At 42.5% G+C, this 23,368-nt stretch overlaps 1 protein-coding gene and 1 non-coding gene across 3 annotated transcripts in view; both read left to right on the top strand.

The window, feature by feature from the left end:
• The window catches only part of KDR (kinase insert domain receptor), a 46,490-nt gene extending 35,037 nt beyond the window's left edge, over positions 1-11,453 (top strand). Inside the window, exons 25-30 of one of the 2 annotated variants that reach the window (XM_052641736.1) lie at positions 95-194; positions 604-709; positions 1,859-2,010; positions 7,207-7,306; positions 7,807-7,892; positions 9,896-11,453. In XM_052641736.1, coding sequence (XP_052497696.1) covers positions 95-194; positions 604-709; positions 1,859-2,010; positions 7,207-7,306; positions 7,807-7,892; positions 9,896-10,118 — 767 coding nt within the window. In that variant the 3' untranslated portion in view covers positions 10,119-11,453. The remainder of the gene's footprint in view (positions 1-94; positions 195-603; positions 710-1,858; positions 2,011-7,206; positions 7,307-7,806; positions 7,893-9,895) is intronic. The other variant, XM_052641737.1, reaches the window with a different exon arrangement.
• Positions 11,454-22,433: 10,980 nt separating this feature from the next.
• Positions 22,434-22,540, top strand: LOC128050134 (U6 spliceosomal RNA). Its single transcript, XR_008199643.1, has one exon. It is a non-coding gene; the product is annotated as a U6 spliceosomal RNA (small nuclear RNA).
• The last annotated feature ends 828 nt before the right edge of the window (positions 22,541-23,368 follow it).

Genomic DNA, 23,368 nt, shown 5'->3' with positions numbered 1-23,368 from the left:
AGGGGGAAAAAGATACACATGTGAAGAAGGTGTGAGTCAGGCTCATATATATGTGAATTAGACTCAGGGATTTCCCATTCCTGTTTTCTTTCAGGTGCTTCTCCATATCCTGGAGTCAAGATTGATGAGGAATTTTGTAGGCGACTGAAAGAAGGCACTAGAATGAGAGCCCCTGATTACACCACACCAGAAATGTAAGATTTTACACTATTTCTCTATCCCCCTTCTTTACTCACAAAAATCCTCCCTGCCTAGAAGACTTTCCATTCTGTGTACCTCCTTTGTGGCCCAGTGTATGTCTTACTTCTCCCTTGAAGTCTTCCTTGATAATCTCAACCACAGAGTCATCCTTCTTGAAATGACAGCAGTTTATCTGTATGAACCAGTCAGTCTTTACTAGATGTTGATTTATGACGTTTCCTTTTCTATACACACTTCATGCTCCAAGTGTAGGGCTCTATGTCTTACATAGTTTCATATCCCTATTTAGCATCTTGGCTCATGGTGGACTCTTTATAAATGTTTACTCATTCAAGTGCTTATTTTCAGCATCAGATCAGGAGGAAGGAGGCAGTTGATGACATCAGTGTTTTGCTTCCCTAGGTACCAGACCATGCTTGACTGCTGGCATGGGGATCCCAATCAGAGACCCACATTTTCAGAGCTGGTGGAGCATCTGGGAAATCTGTTACAAGCTAATGCTCAACAGGTTTGTGACCTCCATGTAAGAAGCTTCTGCAGAGAGTACTTAGCTGTCCAGGGCCCTCTTGCTGCCTTCTCAGGGCCACCACACTGTCCTCTCAGCCACTGAATAAGGAGCCACATTCCAGATCTGAGCAGAAATGCTTTTCTAAAAGCCTTAATTGCCCCTTTAAACAGATGAGATCCTAATTCATAACCTGGCAGCTGATCAGTTTTATTTTTACTGAGATATATTTTGGTGTCTTCGGGTGCTCTTATGAAGTAAAAAAAGCAAACAAAGACAACAAACAAAACCCCAGACTTGAAAAAAACAAAACTTCGTTGATTAAGTGAATATCAACAGTGGGTGAATATCAACAGTGGACAGAATTTCAAGGAATTTTAAATACATTCTTCAGGCAAAAACATATCTGAATCCTGCAAAATAAATGTTCTGTTTTTTCCCCCTCCATGAAATTCCAGGCCCCCATAAGTTCCATCAGAGGATTTTATTGTAGTCTTTACCCTTAGAAAGTTATTTACTCTCCAGTCAACACCTCTTACCACAGTGAATGGAAGCCAATTTCCTCCTGCTTTTCTTCTGAACAGCTGGGGGACAGTGTGTCAAATCTGTCATTATCAATAAACCTCTCAAACACTGAGAAGTATCAAATTGCCCTGTATTTCTTTCTCTCTGATGAAATAATGTTAAGTTGTGTAGCCTTTTCTCAGACGACCCGTTTTCCTGCACATATATTGCTTTTCTTTAGACTGTCATCAGTTTTTCCGTTGCCTTGAAGTGTAGAGGCTAAAATTGGATGACGTGCCCTTTAAAGGACCTGGCTGGTGTAGATGGGACTTTGTGAAGAAGTGATTTCTAAGCCCTGCGCAGCTCTGCCCGTTCTGTTGCTCCGGCTGTAGCCACAGCCTGCGTACTTCTCTGTGTTTTGCCCATCTCGTGTTTTGTCAGTTCCTTAAGTATACTCTCGTATACACATCCCTTTCAAGTGCCCTTGTGTTTTTGACAAGCCATTTTAAAATTTGTCTTAAAGTTTTACCTTCAGATATGAAAGCCACGTTCCCCATAAACAAGAAGCCCCCATGGGCTTTGTTTTTCATGTGAAGGCTCTTGAAGGACTGAAGCCATAACAATAACCCTCTGTGTTTATTGTTTCAGGATGGCAAAGACTACATTGTTCTTCCCATATCAGAGACTTTGAGCATGGAAGAGGATTCGGGACTCTCTCTGCCTACCTCACCTGCTTCCTGTATGGAGGAAGAGGAAGTATGTGACCCCAAATTCCATTATGACAACACAGCAGGAATCAGGTATGGTCTAAGGTCAACATCCCCTGGGGGGAAGGGGCTTCAAGGTCATCCTAGGGAGGTGGGTGGAGGAAGAACATCGTATGAAGTTGCTGCATTTCACTTGCACGTTCACCCTTGGCCCTGAGAGGTCCTCCTTGAAGGGCGCCTGGGTAGGTGAATCTCTTCGCATCTGTGGTCCACATTGCGGCCGAAGCTCTTCCTTTCAGAATCCTAAGCCCTGCAGCTGCAAATAGCTGGAATGCCATAGTTTGTTAATCTCCAGAAAAAGAGACCGATTTTACAAAGACATCTGTATTTAAATTATCCCCATGTACTCTTTTATTAATGTGAATTAAACAGCTTAGGAAAGATTCAGGAAGGAAGAGTTCTATGCGTTTATGAAAGCACACGTTTGCCTCTCTGGCTGGGATACAGTTGCCGTGGGGATGCATCCTGAATTAGACTGGACAGCACATCTTCAGAAGCCCCTCCCAAGTCTGATTTTCAGCATTTTATTTGCATAATGGGACTTCTGGGCTTATTTAAAACACATGCGCTGCAGTATTTTCCTGATTTGTAGAAGGGTTCTAAAGGCAGCTTTCTTTTTATTCTCTCCCAGCACCTGCGCATAAGGAAAGAGTTGATATGGTTTCTACAATATGATATTAAAATTGCCTTTCATAAGCCTGGGACTACTTCACTTCACTTTGTTCCCGTTCCCACCCCTTTGGATGTTTTCCTCTTGTAACTGCACCCCTGACAATATAGGCCCAGCCTGCCCCCTTGAGTGCACACGGGCTGCAGGGGGCGCCTTCAGGCTCAGGGTCGGGGGTGGGGGTGGGGGACTCGGGGGGAATGGAGCTCTAGCCTGTGGCGAGGGTGCCAGATGGCAGGTGGGGAGGCACCCTGGTCAGTGTGCCCTGTGGACTTGCACAGGGAGGGCAGCAGAGAGTGCTGCCATGGGAGACAGGAAAGCTCAGAGTGGGTAGAAGCCAGCTAGTAAGCTGTCCATTGCATCTGTGTCAAGAACTTTTGGCATTTTTGAAAGAACTTTTTCTTACCAGGTTTTGCCAGAGTTAGGCAAAGTAGATACTATTATCTTTTGATGTAAATGTTGAATATGAGACTCAGAGCAATTACCTGGAAGAATATGATATTGTGGTTAAAGATCCAGATTTTAGAGTCAGAGAATTGGGTTTCCCTAGTGGCCCAGATGATAAAGAATCTGCCTACAGTGTAGGAGGCCTGGGTCCGATCCCTGGGTTGGGAAGATTTCCGGGAGGAGGGCATGGCAACCCCCTCCAGTATTCTTGCCTGGAGAATCCCCATGGACAGAAGAGTCTGGAGGGCTACAGTCCAGGGGGTTGCAAAGAGTCGGACTTGACTGAGTGACTAACACTTTGACTTCATAACTGGTTTGGATTCCCAAGTCTGCTCTTTGCAGCTCTGATCTAGGGCAAATTTTCAGTGTGACCTAGGCTGGGACACTGGTGTACAAAAATGATGACTTTGAGAATTACATGACATGAGTTTCTAACTTCCTGGTACCTGGAGAATACCCAATAAATAATAGCTATTATGTGAGCTGCTTAAAACACATCCCTGGGATGAATCCCATTCCTCTGAAATCTAACTCAGGGCTGTTTTCTCCCATACCAAGAAGGGGGCCTCAAATAGAAGGGGGAATGAAATGAAAATCTGAACATCCATAGTTCCACCCTCATATTTAAAAAGTCCTAGTTCAAGTTTAACTGGCTTTCTGGTAAGGTAATTATTCCTGCAACACTGTTGCCTTCTGCTTGATCAGAAAGCCATTTGATCATGAGCTGTGTTTCTTGGGTTTTCTGTGACCAGGTGGGGTGAGGACCCAGCTGGCAGCCTCTTGGCTCGCTTGGGCACTTTGCATATGGTGCTGAGAGTTGATGAAGTCATGTATGTGTGATGGAAGTGCCAAATGCAATGCTGGATCTGAAGCAGGGCTGCTAACGTTTATCCCCAGAAGCGTGGACAAAAGTGACACCACACTCCCAGTGCAGGCCTGGCTGCCATTTGCTGTCTGTGCTTTTTGAATTGGTCTTTGCAGTCCAGTTTCTCTTTTATCCAGCCATAATTTGAAAAATAAAATGGAAATTGGAATCTCTCGTCTGCATCCCCACTCAATCCCTTCCACTTTTTTCCCTTTTCTAAAAATAAGACGCCACGGTCACATTTTAATCATTTAGGTTAAAAGAGAGGCAGAGTCCAGGCGTCTACACACAGCACACTTCATTGCGATGCTCTCTTTTGGTTCTGCTTCCCTCAGGAGCAAGAGGAGAGGTTGGGGTGCCTCTCAGGGGACTTGTTCTCTTATCTTCATGTTGCCAGTCAAAGAGGAGAGCCGAGGTGTCTCTTACTTTCTTCCTGCTTATAATTTTCAATTTCATTGTGTTATAAATAGAGCAGGACAGAGGCATCCCTGTGGGAGGCAACCTCCTGATTTTTTGCCCCATTAACTATTTTAAAAAATATTTGTTCAGCATTTATTTAGAGAAGAGGCTGAGAGGTATGGAGGGGAAGGGTGACGAGGAAGGACCACTAATGTCTAGACTCTGCTTTGTCTCTAATTTCCCTGTGGATCAGCTCCGGCCCCCAGTTTGCATGCTTCCTGCAAGAAAACACATCTTAATTGGGCTCATCTTCCTTACAGGGTAGTTTGGGGACCATCTGCGGTTGTTCCACTGTTTCCCCCGGGAGTTTCACCTCCCACTCCAAGCAGCTTATCAAAGACTTCTTTTCAGTTCTCTCCCAGAGAAAGGTTCTGGCACATACTTTTTTTTTTTTTCTTTCTTATTTTGGTTAATTGCTAGTGATGATTTAAATGCTCCTTGTAGATTGATGCCAGGGACAGTCTGCTGGCTAGATGTTCCTGAATTTGGCTCTGATATTAGACTGCTTGAAATGAACCTGTCCTTTCTTCACCTCTTGTCTGTCTCACAGCCCACATTCCCCCTCCTCCACTCCATATCACTGCACGCTCAGTGCACACATGGAAGGGAGCAGGGCTGCACACACATCAGGTGCTTAACAAAGAACTGAACAATCATATCCAGTGCCCTTTTCTCCCTTCTCCTTCCTAGTGCTATTCCAAGGGCATCAATGTGGAGTGAGGTAAAAACAAACAAAAGCAACCCTGCATGGGCTCTAGAAACCTAAGTTTGAGCTCCAATTCTAGTTATTTCCTCCCTAAGCCATCACCTCCTCTTTTCCAAATAAAAAATAAGAAAAACCTACTGTGTAGATTTGTTAAGAACAGATGCAACAATGTATATGAAAATGCCTTGTCAACTGGGACTGGCTGAACAATGTTTGAAATGATTGGGCTCAGAAATCAGGAAAGTAGCCTTTCTAAGGCAGCTGCATTACTGGTTCAAGCTCACCAACTCTACTTGATGCTACAACCCAAATACCTCTGGAATCTATCTACTTCTCCGGATCTGGGGGCCTCACCTTTTGGTCAAGCTGCCCTTCCTTTTCCTAGATAAGTGGAACAGCTCCCTAATTGATCTCATGATTTTTGGTCTTACCTTCCTGAACCCAGAGTCATCTTTCTAAAAGGTGTTTCTGACTTTGTCAATCTTATGCTTAAAATTCTTCAGTGGCTGCTCATTGCCCTCAGGATGATAATCCAGGTAGTCTAGTTATGTGATTTTGGACAAGTTCCTTAACCTTTCTATGTCTTAGTTCCACATCTGTAGTTGGGCTCATGATACCCACCTAGAGAAGTACCATGTAGATGCCATGAGACAGTGGTTGAAGATCATTTGACACAGTGCCTGGCACATGGGAGTCTCAATAGAGGGTTCCTGAATGAGTGAATGAATGAATGATTGACTATGGTACCAGTAATTTGGTAGAACTATCACTTTTGGGGACTGGATCTAAGAGAAGTAGGGTTTTCAGTCTCCTTATTTTTAATACATTGTGTCCTCTTTCCCGTGGGGTTTCCTGAGTGAGGATGTCACTGGTGAACCTCATTCTCTCTTTGTAGAGGAAAAACCAACCTCCTCGGGCAGGGGAGGAAGACTTGGTTTCCATTATCCTCCTTTGCCCAAATGAGTCCTCTCTTCACTTGGTCACAGAAAACACAAGGAATATGCAATATATCTGGAAGGCTGCTAGGATGGGAAGTACAGTGGGATTCAGGTGAAGAGTGAATTTGCTGTCCCTTCCTATGAAAAAGACTTTGCTTCTCTCCACTTGGGCTGATTTTCACAAAATCACTCCGACTCACCCAAAGTCACGTGGTAGGGGAAAAAGCACCCCTAAGGAACAGGTGATGTGCTGTCTGACATGTTCTGTCCTCTGGACTCTTGAAAGAAACTGGTAGTCTTTGGAATTCAAAGGAGGAAAACAAGCTTTGGTTGATGGATCATTACTCTTTCTAAGATCCTTTACCGCCCACCACTGATCACCTCATTCATCCTCCAGATATCTTTGTGAGTGAGGGAAGGAAAGCTTTGGCCTGTACATCTTAAAGATGGAGAAACAGGGACATAGAAATATATTCGTGGCCTTCCCAAGTCTGTGAAATCCATGGTAAACTTGGAAATAGACAGACTATCTCATGATTCTCAAACTACCGCCCCAGCTCTGGGGGCCAAAAGTAGGAGATCGTGAGATTCAGCTCCCCTCTACCCGTTAAGCCTCTATTACATATAGCAGGAGAAGGTGGTTTCCAGAGTCTGCTGGGTTCAGCATCTTTTACTGAACCCAGTGAAATCTGGGAGTGTTTCCTCTACCCATCTTTCATGGAATGGTTGCTCTGTGGACGTTGTCTAGATAACTTGCCTAGGAGATGGCCAGAAAGATGTGAAACACTCGGCGATATGCTGAGAGCTTAGTGGAGGAATCGCAGGCAATCGGGAAGCCAAGTAGTAGGCGGACCACTGAGTCTGCTGTTATTGTCTTCAGTCCAGCCCTAGACCTCAGAAGTAAGATTCAAAGGAAAGGGGCTCATCTAGGCCCCTCCGTTATATTATACTTTTAAATGGACTTTCACAGGAAATTAAGCCTTCGGTGTGTGCTAGCAGAGATTTTTGTTTTGTTTTTCTTTTTCCAGAGGATGTTTTGAAGGTCGCTATTAAACTTGTGGTTCAAAGATAATGAACTTAGGTATCACTTGTGGAATCTGCAGTCAACTATACCACTACTGAAATATAAATATTTGTTCTTTTGCAGTCAGTATCTGCAGAACAGTAAGCGAAAGAGCCGGCCCGTCAGTGTAAAAACATTTGAAGATATCCCGTTGGAAGAACCAGAAGTAAAAGTCATCCCAGATGTAAGTACATCTTTTAAAAATAGTCTTAGAAATAATACCAAAGATGAAACATTAGCTAGATAAATATTAGCCTAAGCATTAGAGTCTTGGAGCCTCATTATGAGGGTGCCCTTGTAGGTATGTGTCTTGGGGTCATTATAGCGATGAAAATTATTGGGCCACCTTGTTTTTTCCATAAGTGAAGCCCCTGGTTAAGGTTCAAGACAACTGAGCTTCATGCCCAATTCCACTGAAGTGTAAATAATATTATTGTGGAAAGAGGGATAGAAACGGGTCTCCTTAGCTTCTTCCTGAATTCCTCTCTTCTTCCAGGCCTGGGTTGATGGTGGAAGCAGTTGCTTCCTCTCATAGCCAGTACAGTTTCTGGCTGTAATACCTTTACCTCTTTCTGTAGAACATGAAAATGCTGTCTCAGAGATGGGTTAGGAAATCAGTTTGATTAAGTGATTGGTCAGTATATACACTCAATCAACTGTGCCATCTCATTGTCTTTTAAAAAGGACAGCCAGACGGACAGTGGTATGGTTCTTGCATCTGAAGAGCTGAAAACCCTGGAAGACAGAACCAAGTTAGCCCCATCTTTTAGGTAAGGTTCAGCCAAATAGAAAAGACAAATTTCAAAGGGAATTTTTGGAAGGAACTTAGGACTTTGAGCATAAATGCAGAGTTTTCCTTTTTTTATATCTTTATTGGTTAGGCAAATTTGCATCAACCTAACTAATAAAGAGCAGAAACAAACACATTATCTGGCAAGTCTAAAAAAAATCTGAAATAAGAGGATTTGGTTGCTTTTTACCAGATTTTATGTATACTAAGGAATTTCTGAGCATATTTGCTGTGGTCAATGGTTTGTGTGATATTGGCTAAGTGACAAAGAGGTCATTGGCTTGATCTTTAACAAAACTCTTGAGACAGTTAAAATCTTTGTGGACTCTACAGTGAAGAATTTTCAAACCTGAACAGAAATGGTGCACCTGTCCTTAAGTAAACCATTGTCTACTTGCTTAAGTTATTTAAATACTATTGGCTGAATTATTGAGTATTTAATTGTGGGGAAAACAGTGAATTTGGTTCTGAGTATAATATCTTCCACATGGTTCTATAGGAATTTGTAGTTGTTTTGAATAGATGTACCTGCTTTTATAGCTGGCTTCCTGTAGCTTCTCTGGTAGTTCAATCAGTAAAGAATTTTGCTTACAGTGCAGGAGACCTGGGTTCGATTCCTGGGTCTGGAAGATACCCTGGAGAAGGAAATGGCAATCCACTCCCATATTCTTGCCTAGAAAATCTCATGGACAGAAGAGCCTGGCAGGCTGTAGTCTTTGGGGTTGCAAGAGCTGGACATGACTTAATGACTAAACCACCTCCACCTGCTTTTAACTTCATAAATAAGAAACTCTGTATTTGTAACAATAGTGGGATGTAGAATGGTTATTTATTGGCTGGCAGTTTCACTCTAGGTATGATTGAGAAGATTTTGATCTACCTATAATCTAACTGTTGGATAAAATGGGAGCCCCCTTGCATTATTGAGTGATGCTCATGTTAAGAAAAAAAAAAATTAAAATGTGCCATTGTGCAATTTTGTCATTTGCCCTAGGCCCATGATGAGAAATTGTGAGAGCCAATTATATGTTTTATTTACCGATTCAAAGTATTTTATTTGCTTAGCAGTAACTATGTACCATTCCATTGTCTGAGACACTAAGTCCATTGTATTGAGGTTGGATTGAAAGAAAAGATACATTTCTAGTTATTTGAAATAACTTTTAAACCATATATGAACATAGAGTTAATAAAACCCTTTTTTGTTTGTTTGTTTTTGGTTTGTAACATGCATAGATTGGTAAAACACCTAGTAAGGGGCGAAATCAGTATACTTCAGAATGACTTAAGCTCCACACAGCCTACACCCAGCTGCAAAAGGCCTTTTTAAGCTTTTTTCTAAGCTTTGACATGATTACTGTCTGTCACAATTCCACGCCATTGAAAACATTTTCTGGTTGCTGCTGAGTGATCCAGTCCTCCATGCTTCCAAAGAATGTGGTTTTGATGAGTAAAAAGCAGTTTTTTGACATGTCTAGCTTGATTGTACACACACACTTCAGCTTACTAAAGTTTAAAGTTGCTCAAGAATTTTATTAACACCATACACGGGCCTTGTGATCCCCTACTTGGCAGTGTGTGACAAGTACCATTGGACTTTCAGAACATCCCAGTTTCCTCCCACGTCATGAAAGAGTCCCTTTGGCTCCTATTCTTGTACACAAACTTGTCAGTCTGCAAGGCCATAAAAAGGTTCCATTGGTTGGAGCCTTTGCATAATCCAAAAGAACTGCCTTTCATCTCATCTCAGGCTTGAAAGACTTGGACCCGAATAAGAGGACTTATCTGAAACTCAGATTTCATCCTAGTACCTGAAAATAGACATTGTCTGAGTAAACCTGCTATGTTGATTAACAAGTGGGAGGGATGGGCTGTTTCTCCAGGAAACTGACAGCCCACATGGGTTAGGGGATGGGGTTAGGATAAGATACACAAGAACTGCCTTCTCTCTGCCAACTTATTTGGTTGCCATCTCTTCCTCAGTGGACTGATGCCCAGCAAAAGCAAGGAGTCTGTGGCATCCGAAGGCTCAAACCAGACGAGCGGCTACCAGTCGGGATACCATTCTGATGACACGGACACCACTGTGTACTCCAGCGAGGAGGCTGAACTTTTAAAGCTGATGGAGATTGGACCGCAGGTCGGCAGTGCAGCTCCGATTCTCCAGCCTGACTCTGGGACCACACTGAGCTCTCCTCCAGTTTAAAAGGAGGCACCTGCATCCCCCAGTCCTGGAAATCACACGAGAGGTGCTGCTCCGATTTTCAAGTGTTGTTCTTTCCACCACCAGGAAGTAGCCACATTTGATTTTCATTTCAAAAAAAGGACCTCAGACTGCAGGGAGCTGGTCCCCTAGGCATTTCCTGAGATGCTTGTGACCCAAGAATGTGTTTGTGTCTTCTCCCCGTGTTGACCTCATTCTTTTTTCATTCATTTAAAAAGCATGGTGGATGCACCCTACCCTGGGTTGCCCCAAGGGTTGCAGCAAAAGAAGTTCAAGAAACGACTTCACCCTCAGAAGTAGCAGTGCCTGGGGAGCGGACACCTCATAAAACTAGAAGACAAACCAGGCAATGGAAGTGCTTTAGGTGTTGAAGACGGGAAAGACCTTTAGAGCTAAATCCATCTAGGAAGCTTTGCTTGTTGGAGCCACGTCTTGCCTGTGGGGTTTGGATTGACGGAAAGGAAGACGCTGACTTGCTTTGGGAGTGCCCTGGAACCTGCGCATGCCTTGTGTTGGCTCTGGTGTGGAGGTGGTGGACATAGGGTTTGTGAGGAAATGTAAAGGCTTCAGACAAGGTGACTGGTTTTAGAAGGTTGCGTGCTCTTCCCATTTGGGCTAAATGAGAGTTCCTTGTGCTGTTTCCGACTCCTAATGAGAGATCCTTCCGTTCTCTTACGTGTCTCCTGGCCAAGGCCCAGGAAGGAAATGAGGCAGCTCTGGCTTGTTGTCTCGAGACTGATCCTTTACTCAGGATGCCACAGAAAAGGACACTCAGACGGAGGCTCCGTGTCACGTTGAGGATTTCTGACTGTGTGAACCAGCTTCTGGTTTCTTCTGGATGGACACCTACCTGTCTGTCTTGATGTGATATGTCTGAGCCTGAATGCAGCAGATTCGGTGTGGAGCTGTGGTGTCAAAGCTTCAGGAAGGGTTTTACTCTCTTATGCCTTCTCCCCTCTCCGAGTCTTCCCCCTTCCCTTCAGTATTTTCCTGACTGTCCCTTCCCCACCTGCCCGCTCCCAGCCAGTCAGTATTCTAGTCATTTGACCTGTATGCCCTAGTAAAATATGATTTGATTTGTTCACTCTCTGAGTAATTCTTAGCCAGATTTCAAAATTACCTTGTAGCTCAAGTTATAACAATACCTATTGTATTATTTAGACTTTTAACATGTAGAGCTCTTTCTACTGGTTCTGCCCTTATTCTTTTCTTTTTAAAAAAGATGTATTTTCTGTTTGGTACCATAGTATGAGAGGCTGGGAGCAATGACTATAAGACATGCTATGGCACATATATTTATAGTCTGTTTATGTAGAAACAAATGTAATATATTAAAACCTTATATATAATGAACTTTGTACTATTCACATTTTGTATCAGTATTATGTAGCATAACAAAGGTCATAATGCTTTTAGCAATTGATACCATTTTATTAAAAAAAAAAAAAAAAAGCGAAAAACCTGAAGGAATCCTTTGCAAGGTTGCATCACTATACCCACCATTTCCCTCACTTCTGAAATGGAGGAGGGAGAGTCCGACAGCGTTTCCTGTGGCTGTTTTTTATTTTCGCTTGTTCTTTTACTCTTCTTATAAAGGATATTTTCATAAAATGCTTATATACTGTATAAACAAATCTATTCTTAGTTTAAAAAAATACAGTGGTATAATAGTATCACAGCTGTCTTGAGGGTGAATATTTCTGGCTTGAGGTATAATTGCTTCTCCCCCTTGTCTCCATAGCACAAATAATTCACACACACACATACTCTTGTTAAATTCCGAGCACTTTTGAGATTCTTAAAGCATGGACTGAGAGATACGTGATAAGTACTCTAATAACAGTATTTCTGGCTCTCTAGTAACCCCCGTGCCTCTCAGAACAGCCAACCATGAAAATCAGGGACCGAGATATCTGAGGAAGGTGACCAGACCCAGCAGTGCAGGGAAGCTTGGAGCGTTTTTATAGTTTTCAATAACGCTTTACTCTCTCCTTACGGGGCTTCGCTGGTGGCTCAGACATCAAAAAGCTGCCTGCAGTGCAGGAGACATAGGTTTGATCCCTGGGTCGGGAAGATCCCCTGGAGAAGGGAATGGCAACCCTCTCCAGTATTCTTGCCTGGAAACTCCATGGACAGAGACGACTGGTGGGCTACAGTCCATGGGGTCGCAAAGAGTCGGACACTACAGTGTGACTAACACACAACATCCTTACAGTGTCAGAACCTCTGATCCAACATTGCCATTTTGAGTGATTACTTTCGCTTGAATTCAGTGAGTAGAGTTATCTAAAGATTATTGCCACTGAAGAGTAGTCCTATTCTTTGTGGGATTTTTTTCATAAAAGATTTTGAAATGTTTATATAGTCAAAAAATATGCCTATGTATATTTTTAAATGTCTTCTAAGTTTTAAAAATCATATTGAGGACGATCTTCCCAATTCTAAAATAATGCACAACTCTAAGTTGTCTTTTTTCTTTTATTACATTGAAATCCTTTGGGGATTTGAGAGTGAGGATGAGATGGTTAGGTAGCATCATCGACTCAATGGACATGAATTTGAGCAAGCTCTAGGAGACATGAAGGACAGGAGAGCCTGGCGTGCTGCCAGCCATGGGGTCACAGAGTTGGACCTGGCTTAGCTACTGAACAGCAACAACGATGGACTGAGGTAGGGATCTAGCTTTGTTGCCTTCAAGCAGTTGTAGCAGCATCATTTATTAAATATATCTCTTTTCCCCTGTGGTTGGGGAAATACACATTGAACCATTTTTCATACCCTATCATTTCACTCAGACGTTCTGTACAACTTTATGATGCAAAAGAGGGCAGTTCCAGGTTTGTGTGGCTCCTGGGCACTGCACTTATAGGTTGAGCCATTGGCTGGAGTTAGTGAGGCAGGGTCTTCTTAGAGATGCTAAACTGTAGATCAGGTCTGGTCTTGTCTTTCCTATTGTTACAATGTTGTCCAGTAAATGAATGGAAGGAGAGTCTAGGCTATTCAAGATGGAGAAGACCTCACAGAAAAACAGAATTCTCTTCATTTTAAGAAAAAGAGATTTTGTTTCTCATAAGCGGCCCCTGGCACTGGAAACAGTGCCAGGGGTTTGGATTCAGTTGAAACTTCACACTTCATAAAGAAATGCTTTCAGCAACTCAGAATAATCCAGAGGGGAGGTTTAGCCCTCCCCTTCCTTCTTCGTTTCCCATGCCCCTTGTTCTTAGCTCGTTTTCTCTCCTCATTTGCCCCTGTATTGAAAAGAACCTTGTAGCGTTTAAAAGTGCTTCCTGCATGGCCTTATTTTCAAAATTTTCACTGGAGAGGTTTGGTGTGTTTTAGGTGAGGCCACGCTGTCTCCCCTTGGCTCCTGGCCGCTCTCCTTTTCTCCATTGACTTGCTTTGTTCTTCTCCCTCCTCTCAAACCCCCTTGTCCTTTCACCTTCTGTTTCTCTCTTTCCACTAAACTTCCTCTCCTCTCAACCTTCCCACCTCCCCCACCACCAGCAGCCTTTCTCCCCAAACACACCACAGGAGAGAGGAGAGTGGTGGGAGGTTTAAGTTCATTACCCATAAAGTAGCTTTTCTTATCAATGCATATTCCTTTGTTTCAATGAAAGAAGAAAAGTAAAAATCTAAAACCCATCACTTTGTAGTTAGCCCAGTTTTCCTGTCTGCCCTAGTATGTCTTAGAAGTCTCACTCAGATATTTATCACCTTGATTGTAAAATGTAGCAAACCCAAAGCTAATGCCTTTCAGGGAGTAGCTCTCTTTAAAAAATGAATTTCTCTATTTTTTTTTTAATTGGCATATAATCAGAGAGTAGGTCTTAATAGACAACTTTTCACATTTGTGTGCCCTTGTCCCATAGGGGCAGTAGGCATATCGTGCCCAGGCTTTCAGGTAAGGAGTGAGCACAGATTAAAGGGACTTCCAACCTGTTTTTATAAAATTGTGTTTTCTACATGAGTCTCTCCCACAAAAGGGTTTAGACATAAGTAAAAATCTGCACAGTCTTTGTGAAAGTAATTTTAAGCCTGATGTTTTTGGGGGAAAGTTACAGAATGCTTCTACGTAATAGAGGTTAAAAAGGTGAACTAAAGACATTTACTCTGGTTTTGATCAGAATGAAAAGAAGAAGAGAAATCTGAAGTAGCAACTTGGAGAGAAATATAACAGTCAAGTTAGCCTGAAGTTCTGGAGCTAAAGTGGTAGAGCATAACAGACTCAGCTGAGGTCTGACTCAGAGATAAGAAAGAGCTCTGAGTTAGGGAAGACTTATTCTAAGGAAGACTATTGATAAGACGAGGATTACAGTAAACTGTGACAGATATGTGACGAGTGAATGTTAATGAGGAGACATCAAATTGTATCTTAGGTTTTTTTTTTTTTTTTTTTTTAACAGCACAGTATATGACCTTTCTGTAATTTCTTGATGCCTATAGAACAGCATTACATTAGGTAGTTTCACTCATAGTTTTTGGTTTAAAAATAAAAGAATGAAAACATACAGTTTGATTTTCTTTTTATGTTAGTCTCACGCTTTGTTTACACTAAATACTTTAGAACCTATGGCAGCATACTTACTAGTAACTGGCGACAGCATACCCCCATACTTGGATTGTTTGAAGGTCTCCACTCTTAGACGCACTACAGAAAGAAAAAGGCAGGGAATGAGAAGCTGACCTCCGCTCCAGTTCTGTCCCATTCGTTGCTCTTTGTCCTCTCCCCTCTTCAAGGAGTAATATTTGAGGGGAATAAATCCAGGAAAGGGAGTTGAGTTCTTCAGTGGGAAGGATAGTAGCACTGACTGACTCTGATCCCATGTGCCTTTCACAGGTTATGGGGTAAGAAATGACTCATCGAGAATCCTCTGAGCCATTGTTAGGAAGAGAGATTTCATGGGAGCCTGGTGCTTTGCATAGGGAATCTCGTTAAGCCAAAATGACTTATCATGACAAAGGGGATTGAAAACATTCTGTTCATTGCCACAAAAAGAGCAGAAATGGGCTTATGAAAGCCCAGACCCAATGTTGACAATTCAGGCTGGATGCACAGTGGGCAACAGCATTCCACATTCATTGCCTAAGCTAACGAGAAAACTGGCAGCCTGTAGGGCTTCCCTGGTGGCTCAGAGGTTAAAGCGTCTGTCTACAATGCAGGAGACCTGGGTTCGATCCCTGGGTTGGGAAGATCCCCTGGAGAGGGAAATGGCAATCCACTCCAGTATTCTTGCCTGGAGAATCCCATGGACGGAGAAGCCTAGTAGGTTACAGTCCACGGGGTTGCAAAGAGTCCGACATGACTGAGTGACTTCACCACCACCACCACCACCAGTGGGAAAGCAGGCCTTCCAGAGAAATCAGGACCAAAGACTCAGCCTTTAATACTCAATTATAAGTAAGTAATATTGGTTTGTTTGTATTTAACTGTACTTTAAAAATGCTGCATTGTGCCAGATGCTCTTTTGAAAAGAGTTTATTAATATTGACCCATTTAATTAATAGAGACTCTAAAGCAAGATATAAGCATCACAGTGTAGATCTGGCAGCAAGCCCATGTAGGAGACATTAAAGGAGCTCATTGATGGTTTCTACAAATGTTTGTTAGGGACTTATTATGTGCCAGGCACCTTAACAGTTAGTGGTCAGAACTGTCTTCTTAGCTGCTTGGGTTAAAAGTTATTAGCAGAACCCTGGAAAGGAGGAATTTCAATCTTATCCCAGAATTCTCTACATATTCTTAGGGTATCCCTTTAACCAACTGAGCATATTTCTCTTTATTGGCTCATTCTTCTTTCAGTCATTTTTGAACAAAGATCTGAATTCAAGAACATTTCTAGGTATTATAATACATAGATTCTACCGTGGGGGAACTTAACCTGACTTTAGAGTCAGAATGCTCACGGCAAAAATCAGGTAAGAAGCTCTTTGACAGCAAGTTGGGAGAACGAGGCTTTTCTTGGTCTGGTTTACCTCGTGTTGAAAAATTTGCATTTCACTTATATAGCAAGAGGAGATTCTGATAATGCATTCGGAAGAATTCCATGTTGCCCGGTATTATATGCCAACACAGAAGGAATCTTTTGTTTTGTCATAACTAACATTGTTTGACGTTTATACTAATCTTCACATTTTAAACTTTTCCAGTTAGTGAACATTCGAAGTACAGAAAGAGTAAATTCCATCACTGCCATTAGTTTTATTAGGAATTCTTCAGTAGGGATTGCTGTATACAATGACTTCCCCTTGGGTATTTCAAAATGCTATCAGGTAAGGTAAAACATTTCATAAATATATCTGTTTTACAAATCAAAGTGTGCTCCTGTATAAACCAACTTGAGAATCTTTTAAGCAGCATATACCTGAAGTCAATAGAAGTAGAATTTTCTTTTAGTTCAGTCACTGAATAGATCATGATACATTTCTGTACCTCCCCCCCACCTCTGCTGTCTAATATGGTTGGCAAATTGCCTTGAGGACCTGTCATGAAGACAGAAAAAAAGATCCTCATTCTTCCTTTATCACCTCATTTATCAGTAAATTTCAGCGTTCTGCCCAGCTTTCACTCTTGTAGTCTTCGGCACTGCAGGAGAGCTTATTGCTTCTCTGACTGATGAACAAGACAAGAAAATGTCATGCCAGGAACCATTCCTGAGTCAGAACTTACAGAATTGGCAATGTTCACTTTAAAAGGAAGTACCAATAAGTATTAATTTCGGATGACATATATATTAGAGCAAGTTTAATAGAGTTTTTAGATAAACATATATTAGGGATTCCAATTTCATTGTTTCTCTGTTTCATGGTGATAAACATTTCAATTAGCTCTGCAGTCACTCAGACCCAAGTAGCCTGAAAGACAGAGAAATAACCTTGATTGTTGATTGTCTACCATATGCCAGGCATTGAACTATTCACTCCACATATACTATCTCATTAAATCCTTGTCATGGCCCTTATGTTAGGTGCAATCATCACCAGGTTACAAGTGAAGACTGGCAGTTAAAATTTGAAGCCCCAGGAGGCAAGGTCATGCCAGGATTAGATCTTGTCTACTTATATCCTGAGGACATGCTCATATTTGGGATGGGAATCAGGATGGAATCCTGATGGAAGGCAGTGCACTGACTTGTCTTCTGATAAATCAAAACCAAAGAAAAGATACATGTGAAGGTAGTCTGGTACCTTTAAGTGTCTTAGTTTTTTTAAATATAATTTTATTTATTTTTGGCTGTGCTGGGTCTTTGTTGCTGCATGAGCTTTTCTCTAGTTGAGGTGCTTGAGCTTCTCATTGTAGTGGCTTCTTCTGTTGCAGAGCCAGGCTCTTGGGCATGCGGGCTCCAGTAGCTGCATTTCCCAGCTCTAGAGCACAGCTCAGTGGTTGTGGCGCACAGGCTTAGTTACTCCGCAGCATGTGGGATCTTCCTAGACCAGGGATTGAACCTGTGTCTGCCGTATTGGCAGATGGATTTGTTACCACTGAGCCACCAGGAGAAGACTGTCTCAGTTAATATATGGTTGCCTTCAGGATTCCCATCTTTCAGGCAGCTTTATCTATAAATTAAAACCATTTTGATTAAATGTAAAAGCTTGGTAAAATGTAAAAACATCGGATTGCCAGAGGGAAGAAAGTGTGTTACTTACTAGCTGTATGGTCTCATGCAAATTACTTAACTGCTTTGAGTCTCCCCTTTCCTCAGCCTGATGAGGATTAAATGATGTATGTGTATAAGACATCCACCATACTGCCTGATAAGTGGAAAGTGTTCAATAAAGGTAATTATTTTCCTATGATGATGCTGGGGATAGGGAAGTTAAATTTATAGCGTGTTGAATGATTCAGAGATTGCTAATTAACTTACCATTGACAAACTGGATGGAAGCATCCAGTGGAATTTTCTGCCATCCCTGGTCCCCTGGATTTGAAGACTGGCATAAGGACTCAGCATGAGGAACAAATTGCTGGATAACAAGTGCTTGGGAAGACCGAAGTGTGACAGAGTCGGGATTCAGAAAAACTCACTGGTCAGAGATGCAAATAAATTAATTTGATTTTTCTGCACATATTTTGGGACGGGGTACCACAGTTTAGCATAACTTTACATTGGTTTACAAATATCAGTTTGCCCCAAATCAGCTAACCAGTGATCAATTTGTTAAGAATCAGTTTGTCAGATACTTGGTTTACCTAATAATTAACTCATCAAGTTCTATGTATATGTATGACTGAGTCCTTTCACTCTTTACTTGAAACTATCACAGCATTGTTTGTTAATCAGCTATACTGCAGTAAAAAATAAAAAGTTAAAAAATTATTAAAAAATAATGGAAGAAATAGCACCAGGGGATGGGGTATAGAAGAACTCTGTTTCTTCTCTGCAGTGTTCCTGTAAATCTAAAGCTGTTCTAAAAAATAAAATCTTGAAAAAGTGAAAAGAAATTATCAATAAGCCCCCAAATTTAAAAAATTATCTACAAAGTTTACCTCAATTTGTAGTGACAATTTCTGTGAAGTTGTAATGGATTGGTTTTCACTCTATCTTCATAAAAGAATTTTATGGAAACTTCAATTTTTCAGAAATTGATGGACATAGGCTTACATTTCCCATGAATACATTTAATCATTTTCAATGATTCATTCAAATTCATCAGTTTTAGCATAAAATTATAATATTTATTTGCCATTTATATGTAAATTCTGTAAAGGGATCCAAACTAATCACACTGATGTGAAATGCTGAATTTTTCTTTTTGACTGCTAGAAATACTAGATGAATGCTCATATGCCCATTGAGGTATTGTGAAGTGACATTCAAAGCAATCAGAAGAACTTAAAGGTGGCTGGAGCAATTCCATTATATTAAGAAGGTTAGTTTCATCAGGACAAGAATTTCTGTCTATTTTGTTCATTGCTTCATCTCCAGTGTTTAGAACAATGTCCAGACAGTGGTAGGTACTCAGTATCTGTGGAATGCAATGATAAAATCTATCATTTGGTAGATAGAACTTTAGCCAATTGACTCTCTGCAAATTGATTTTTGGCATTTTAGCTTGCTTTCCTAGGCATCAGCAAGAGCAAAACACCTTAAGGACTTTTGTTGACTGCATTTTCAGGGTATGTTGGGGTTTCCAAAGAGGTGAGGAAATTTTAAGTTGTATAACTAGGTGAGTATGGGGAGATAAAGAAGGGAGGGTTCCCACTGTCTCCAAGTTGATGAGACCAACTTAATTCTAACTTGACAGTGCCTGCGATGGCCTGACTTACAGAATGGCTGGCAAACTGGAACTAGCTGGACTGGAGAAGATGTAAGGGGCTAAGCAAGGGGGCTCTCTTTTCATATATGAAGAGGTGTCCATGGAGAGCATTCTGACGTTCTTCTGTGTTTCCAAATGGCAATTAGACCAATGGATAAAAACCATGAGAACGGCAGACCCTGGGTCATGTGATGTCTAATGCTCTTTCCTTTGTGCCTCCCAGGGTCTTCCTTTTGGGTAGTAAGCAGAGACTGTTCTGTGAGGTTGTTGGAAAGGAGTTAAGGAGTTATAAGAGTTGAGGATCAGAGTACCAATTAACTCAGCTGGTCTCCAAGTTCCCTTTCTGCCCAGAATATTACAGACAAAGAAGTTGAGTGCTTGAATAAGACAGACCCGTATTTGTATCCTGGCTCCACCATGTAGTAGCTAAATGATCACGTACAAGGTACATGTACAAGGCTCTCTGAGCCTCCGTTTCCTCCATCATGCAATGGAGATAACAACAGTACAGACCTCAAAAGGTTGTGGTGAGTATTAAATAAAGTAATAGATGTAAAGCATTTAGTACAGTGCCTGGAACCTAAGTGCTCGACAAGTGCCTTACTTATTGCTATGAATCAATGAAAAAGAATGTACTAGGTCTTCTTTTTTCAAGAGATGATAATCAAGGTTTCAGTCTCCAATTGTTAAAGTAGACACTTCTAAGAGCTCAACAAGTTCTTCTCAGGGTAGGGAAGTTATTTTCTGTTTTCAAAAGAGCTGCTTCCACAGATGACGCCCAACTGTATACATAACACTTCAGTCCTTGCTGTGGATTCCAGACTTCTGCTTTGTTCAGGGGCCTGGGCGGAATGGAGACAGGAAGAGGCTCTGAGACACACTGGCCGAGGAGCAGGAGTCCAGGCCAGGTCAAGTAGGGAAGTAGCCCCGTGAGTCACAGGCTGGAAAACTCCAGCAGGGCCCCTCTGGCTCCAGGCTTCTCTCACTAGGAGACATTTCCTGCTCTTTGGGCTCTGCCGACCCCCCCACCCCCACCCCCCCAGGAGTTCCTTAAGACAAGGTCTCTCACTGAATTGTTATAACCCAGGGGAAGGAGTGTTTTTAGTGTCTGCCAAGGCCAGGAATCTCCCAAGACTTGTGATAACTGTGTGAAAAAAGTTGGTTCTCTGGTTGGAGCCCACCTTGCCATCTTGGCAAAAGGAAGCCATTAGTGTTAACTGGTTTCCTCACAGGTTAGAGGGATTAGCTCCTAAGTGAGTTAAAAAGCCATGTGTTAGTGCTTCCACAGCACCCCAGGAACAGGCAGAGGCTTCACTGTGATTTTTGTATGAGGTGCTCATGAATCCCCCAGACTTTGACAGCGCAGGAAATCACCTGGGGAGAGGAGCTGATGTGGGCCACCCCGGCCCTGAGTGGCCTTCGACAGGTTTATGGAGGACAGAAGGCAGGGAAGAAGCTCCTCCCTTGGCTTGGGGCCCTGAGCTGGTTCAGGTTGTGACTCTATTCAGTCCCCTGCAGCCTGATGAGGCCCCAGACTCTCTTGGGGTCATTTGGAAGCAGCCCAGGCCCTCTAACATATGGCCCTGATAAGGATCTCACTCTCCAAGATAAGGAGTTGTTTAGGGGAATCTGAGGAAGCCCGGAGTTTGTTTCCATAAAGCTGCACAATGTAAAGTGTAATCCCTACACAGATGCAATTAGCTGTTAAACATATTAAGTTGTGAGGAAGGGGTGCTCTGCTGGCTCATAAATGAATGTGCGTCTGTCCCAGGGGGACTGAGGGCAGGTATCTTTTCCTGCCAGATCATTAGAATGGTGACAGATAATGGATCAAGAGGCTGAGCTTTCCGCAGTTTCAGCAACCATGAAGCCCCTGAGGAGGAAGGACCTGGGGCAGCCACAGCCACCAAGGACCAATTTGTTTCCCTTATATTGGCAGGGTGAGAGTCATCTCTGAGAGGCTTTGAAGTCCCATCACTGTTCCATGTGGCAGCCAGCTTGCTCAGTGTCTCCTGCTAACACAGGCTTTGGCACTGTGGCATTAGGTTGCCAGGTGATCTTGGTGAAGGTCGAGTACCCTCCAAAATGGCCAGGTGTGGATGCCTGGCAAGGCTATTAAATCTGAATCTGGGCACTTCTTGGTGGTCCAATGGCTAAGACTCCATGGTCCCAATGCAGGGGGCTCAGAGTCCATCCCTGGTTAGGGAACTAGATCCTGCATGCTGCAACTAAGGGTTCATGTATTGCAACTAAGACCTGGCACAGTCAAATAAATAAAAAATAAATGCAAAAAAAAAGTTCCCTTCTGCTAAAGAAATAAAATAAAGCTGCATCTGTTGGAAGGAGATTCAAAGTCTCATTTCTGGGCAAGTAGCTACTAAATGGCCCTCCCCTCAAGTACCAATGGCACCTCCTCATAACCTTCACTGATTTCATAAAAATAACAGAAACAGTATTAATCAGTAAATAATTAGGAACTTAGTCTGTGCTAGGCTGGGTACAAGTGAAGTGAGTGAAGTTGCTCAGTCGTGTCTGACTCTTTGCGACCCCATGGACTATAGCCCACCAGGTGCCTCCATCCATGGGATTCTCCAGGCAAGATTACTGGAGTGGGTTGCCATTTCCTTCTCGAGGGGATCTTCCCGACCCAAGGATCAAACCTGGGTCTCCCACATTGTAAGCAGACGTTTTACCGTCTGAGCCACCTGACGGTACAAAGGCTGGTTACAAAGCAGTTTATAAAAACATAGTTTTCATAACAAGCCTAAGAGCCAGGTACTAATATTATCACCAGTTCATAGATGAGAAAATAGAAGTTTTGGCAGGTTCACTGATTTGTACAAAACTGTACAGTTAGGAAGAAATAATGGGTTTAGGTTTTAATCCCAGAAGATGATTCAAGTGCTGAAACTCACAGTAAATATTTTAGGACCCATTAGAAACATCTTCCACTAGGCTTGTGGAGAAATTTGCAATTCCTCAGACTCCAGTTGGTATCAAGACCAACCCAAAATAAGATGTATTACAAAAATATGTTGTAGAGTGCTCGCTTCAGGAGCATATATACTAAAATTGGAACGATACAGAGAAGATTAGTATGGCCCCTGCACAAGGATGACACGCAAATTTATGAAGTGTTCCATACTTTTGGATGAAACTGGAGCCTATTATACAGAGTGAAGTAAGTCAGAAAGAAAAACACCAATACAATATATTAACGCATATATATGGAATTTATAAAGATGGTAACAATGACCCTATAGGCGAGACAGCAAAAGAAAAACAGATGTAAAGAACAGACTTTTGGATTCTGTGGGAGAAGGCGAGGGTGGGATGATTTGAGAAAATAGCATTGAAACATGTATGTTATCATATGCGAAAGAGATCACCAGTCCAGGTTCGATACATGAGACAGGATGCTCAGGGCTGGTGCACTGGGATGACCCTGAGGGATGGGATGGGGAGGGAGGTTGGAGGGGGTTTCAGAATGAGGAACACATATACACTCATGTTCAGTTCAGTTCAGTTGCTCAGTCGTGTCTGACTCTTTGAGACCCCATGAATCGCAGCACGCCAGGCCTCCCTGTCCATCACCAACTCCCGGAGTTCACTCAGACTCACGTCCATCGAGTCCGTGATGCCATCCAGCCATCTCATCCTCAGTCGTCCCCTTCTCCTCCTGCCCCCAATCCCTCCCAGCATCAGAGTCTTTTCCAATGAGTCAACTCTTCGCATGAGGTGGCCAAAGTACTGGAGTTTCAGCTTTAGCATCATTCCTTCCAAAGAAAACCCGGGGCTGATCTTGTTCAGAATGGACTGGTTGGATCTCCTTGCAGTCCAAGGGACTCTCAAGAGTCTCCTCCAACACCACAGTTCAAAAGCATCAATTCTTCGGTGCTCAGCCTTCTTCACAGTCCAACTCTCACATCCATACATGACCACTGGAAAAACCATAGCCTTGACTAGACGGACCTTAG

This window comes from Budorcas taxicolor, chromosome 6, assembly GCF_023091745.1.
Source record: "Budorcas taxicolor isolate Tak-1 chromosome 6, Takin1.1, whole genome shotgun sequence".
NCBI lineage: Eukaryota > Metazoa > Chordata > Mammalia > Artiodactyla > Bovidae > Budorcas > Budorcas taxicolor.
The sequence above is the reverse complement of the archived record's forward strand: the minus strand, read 5'-3'. Positions and strand labels throughout refer to the sequence as shown.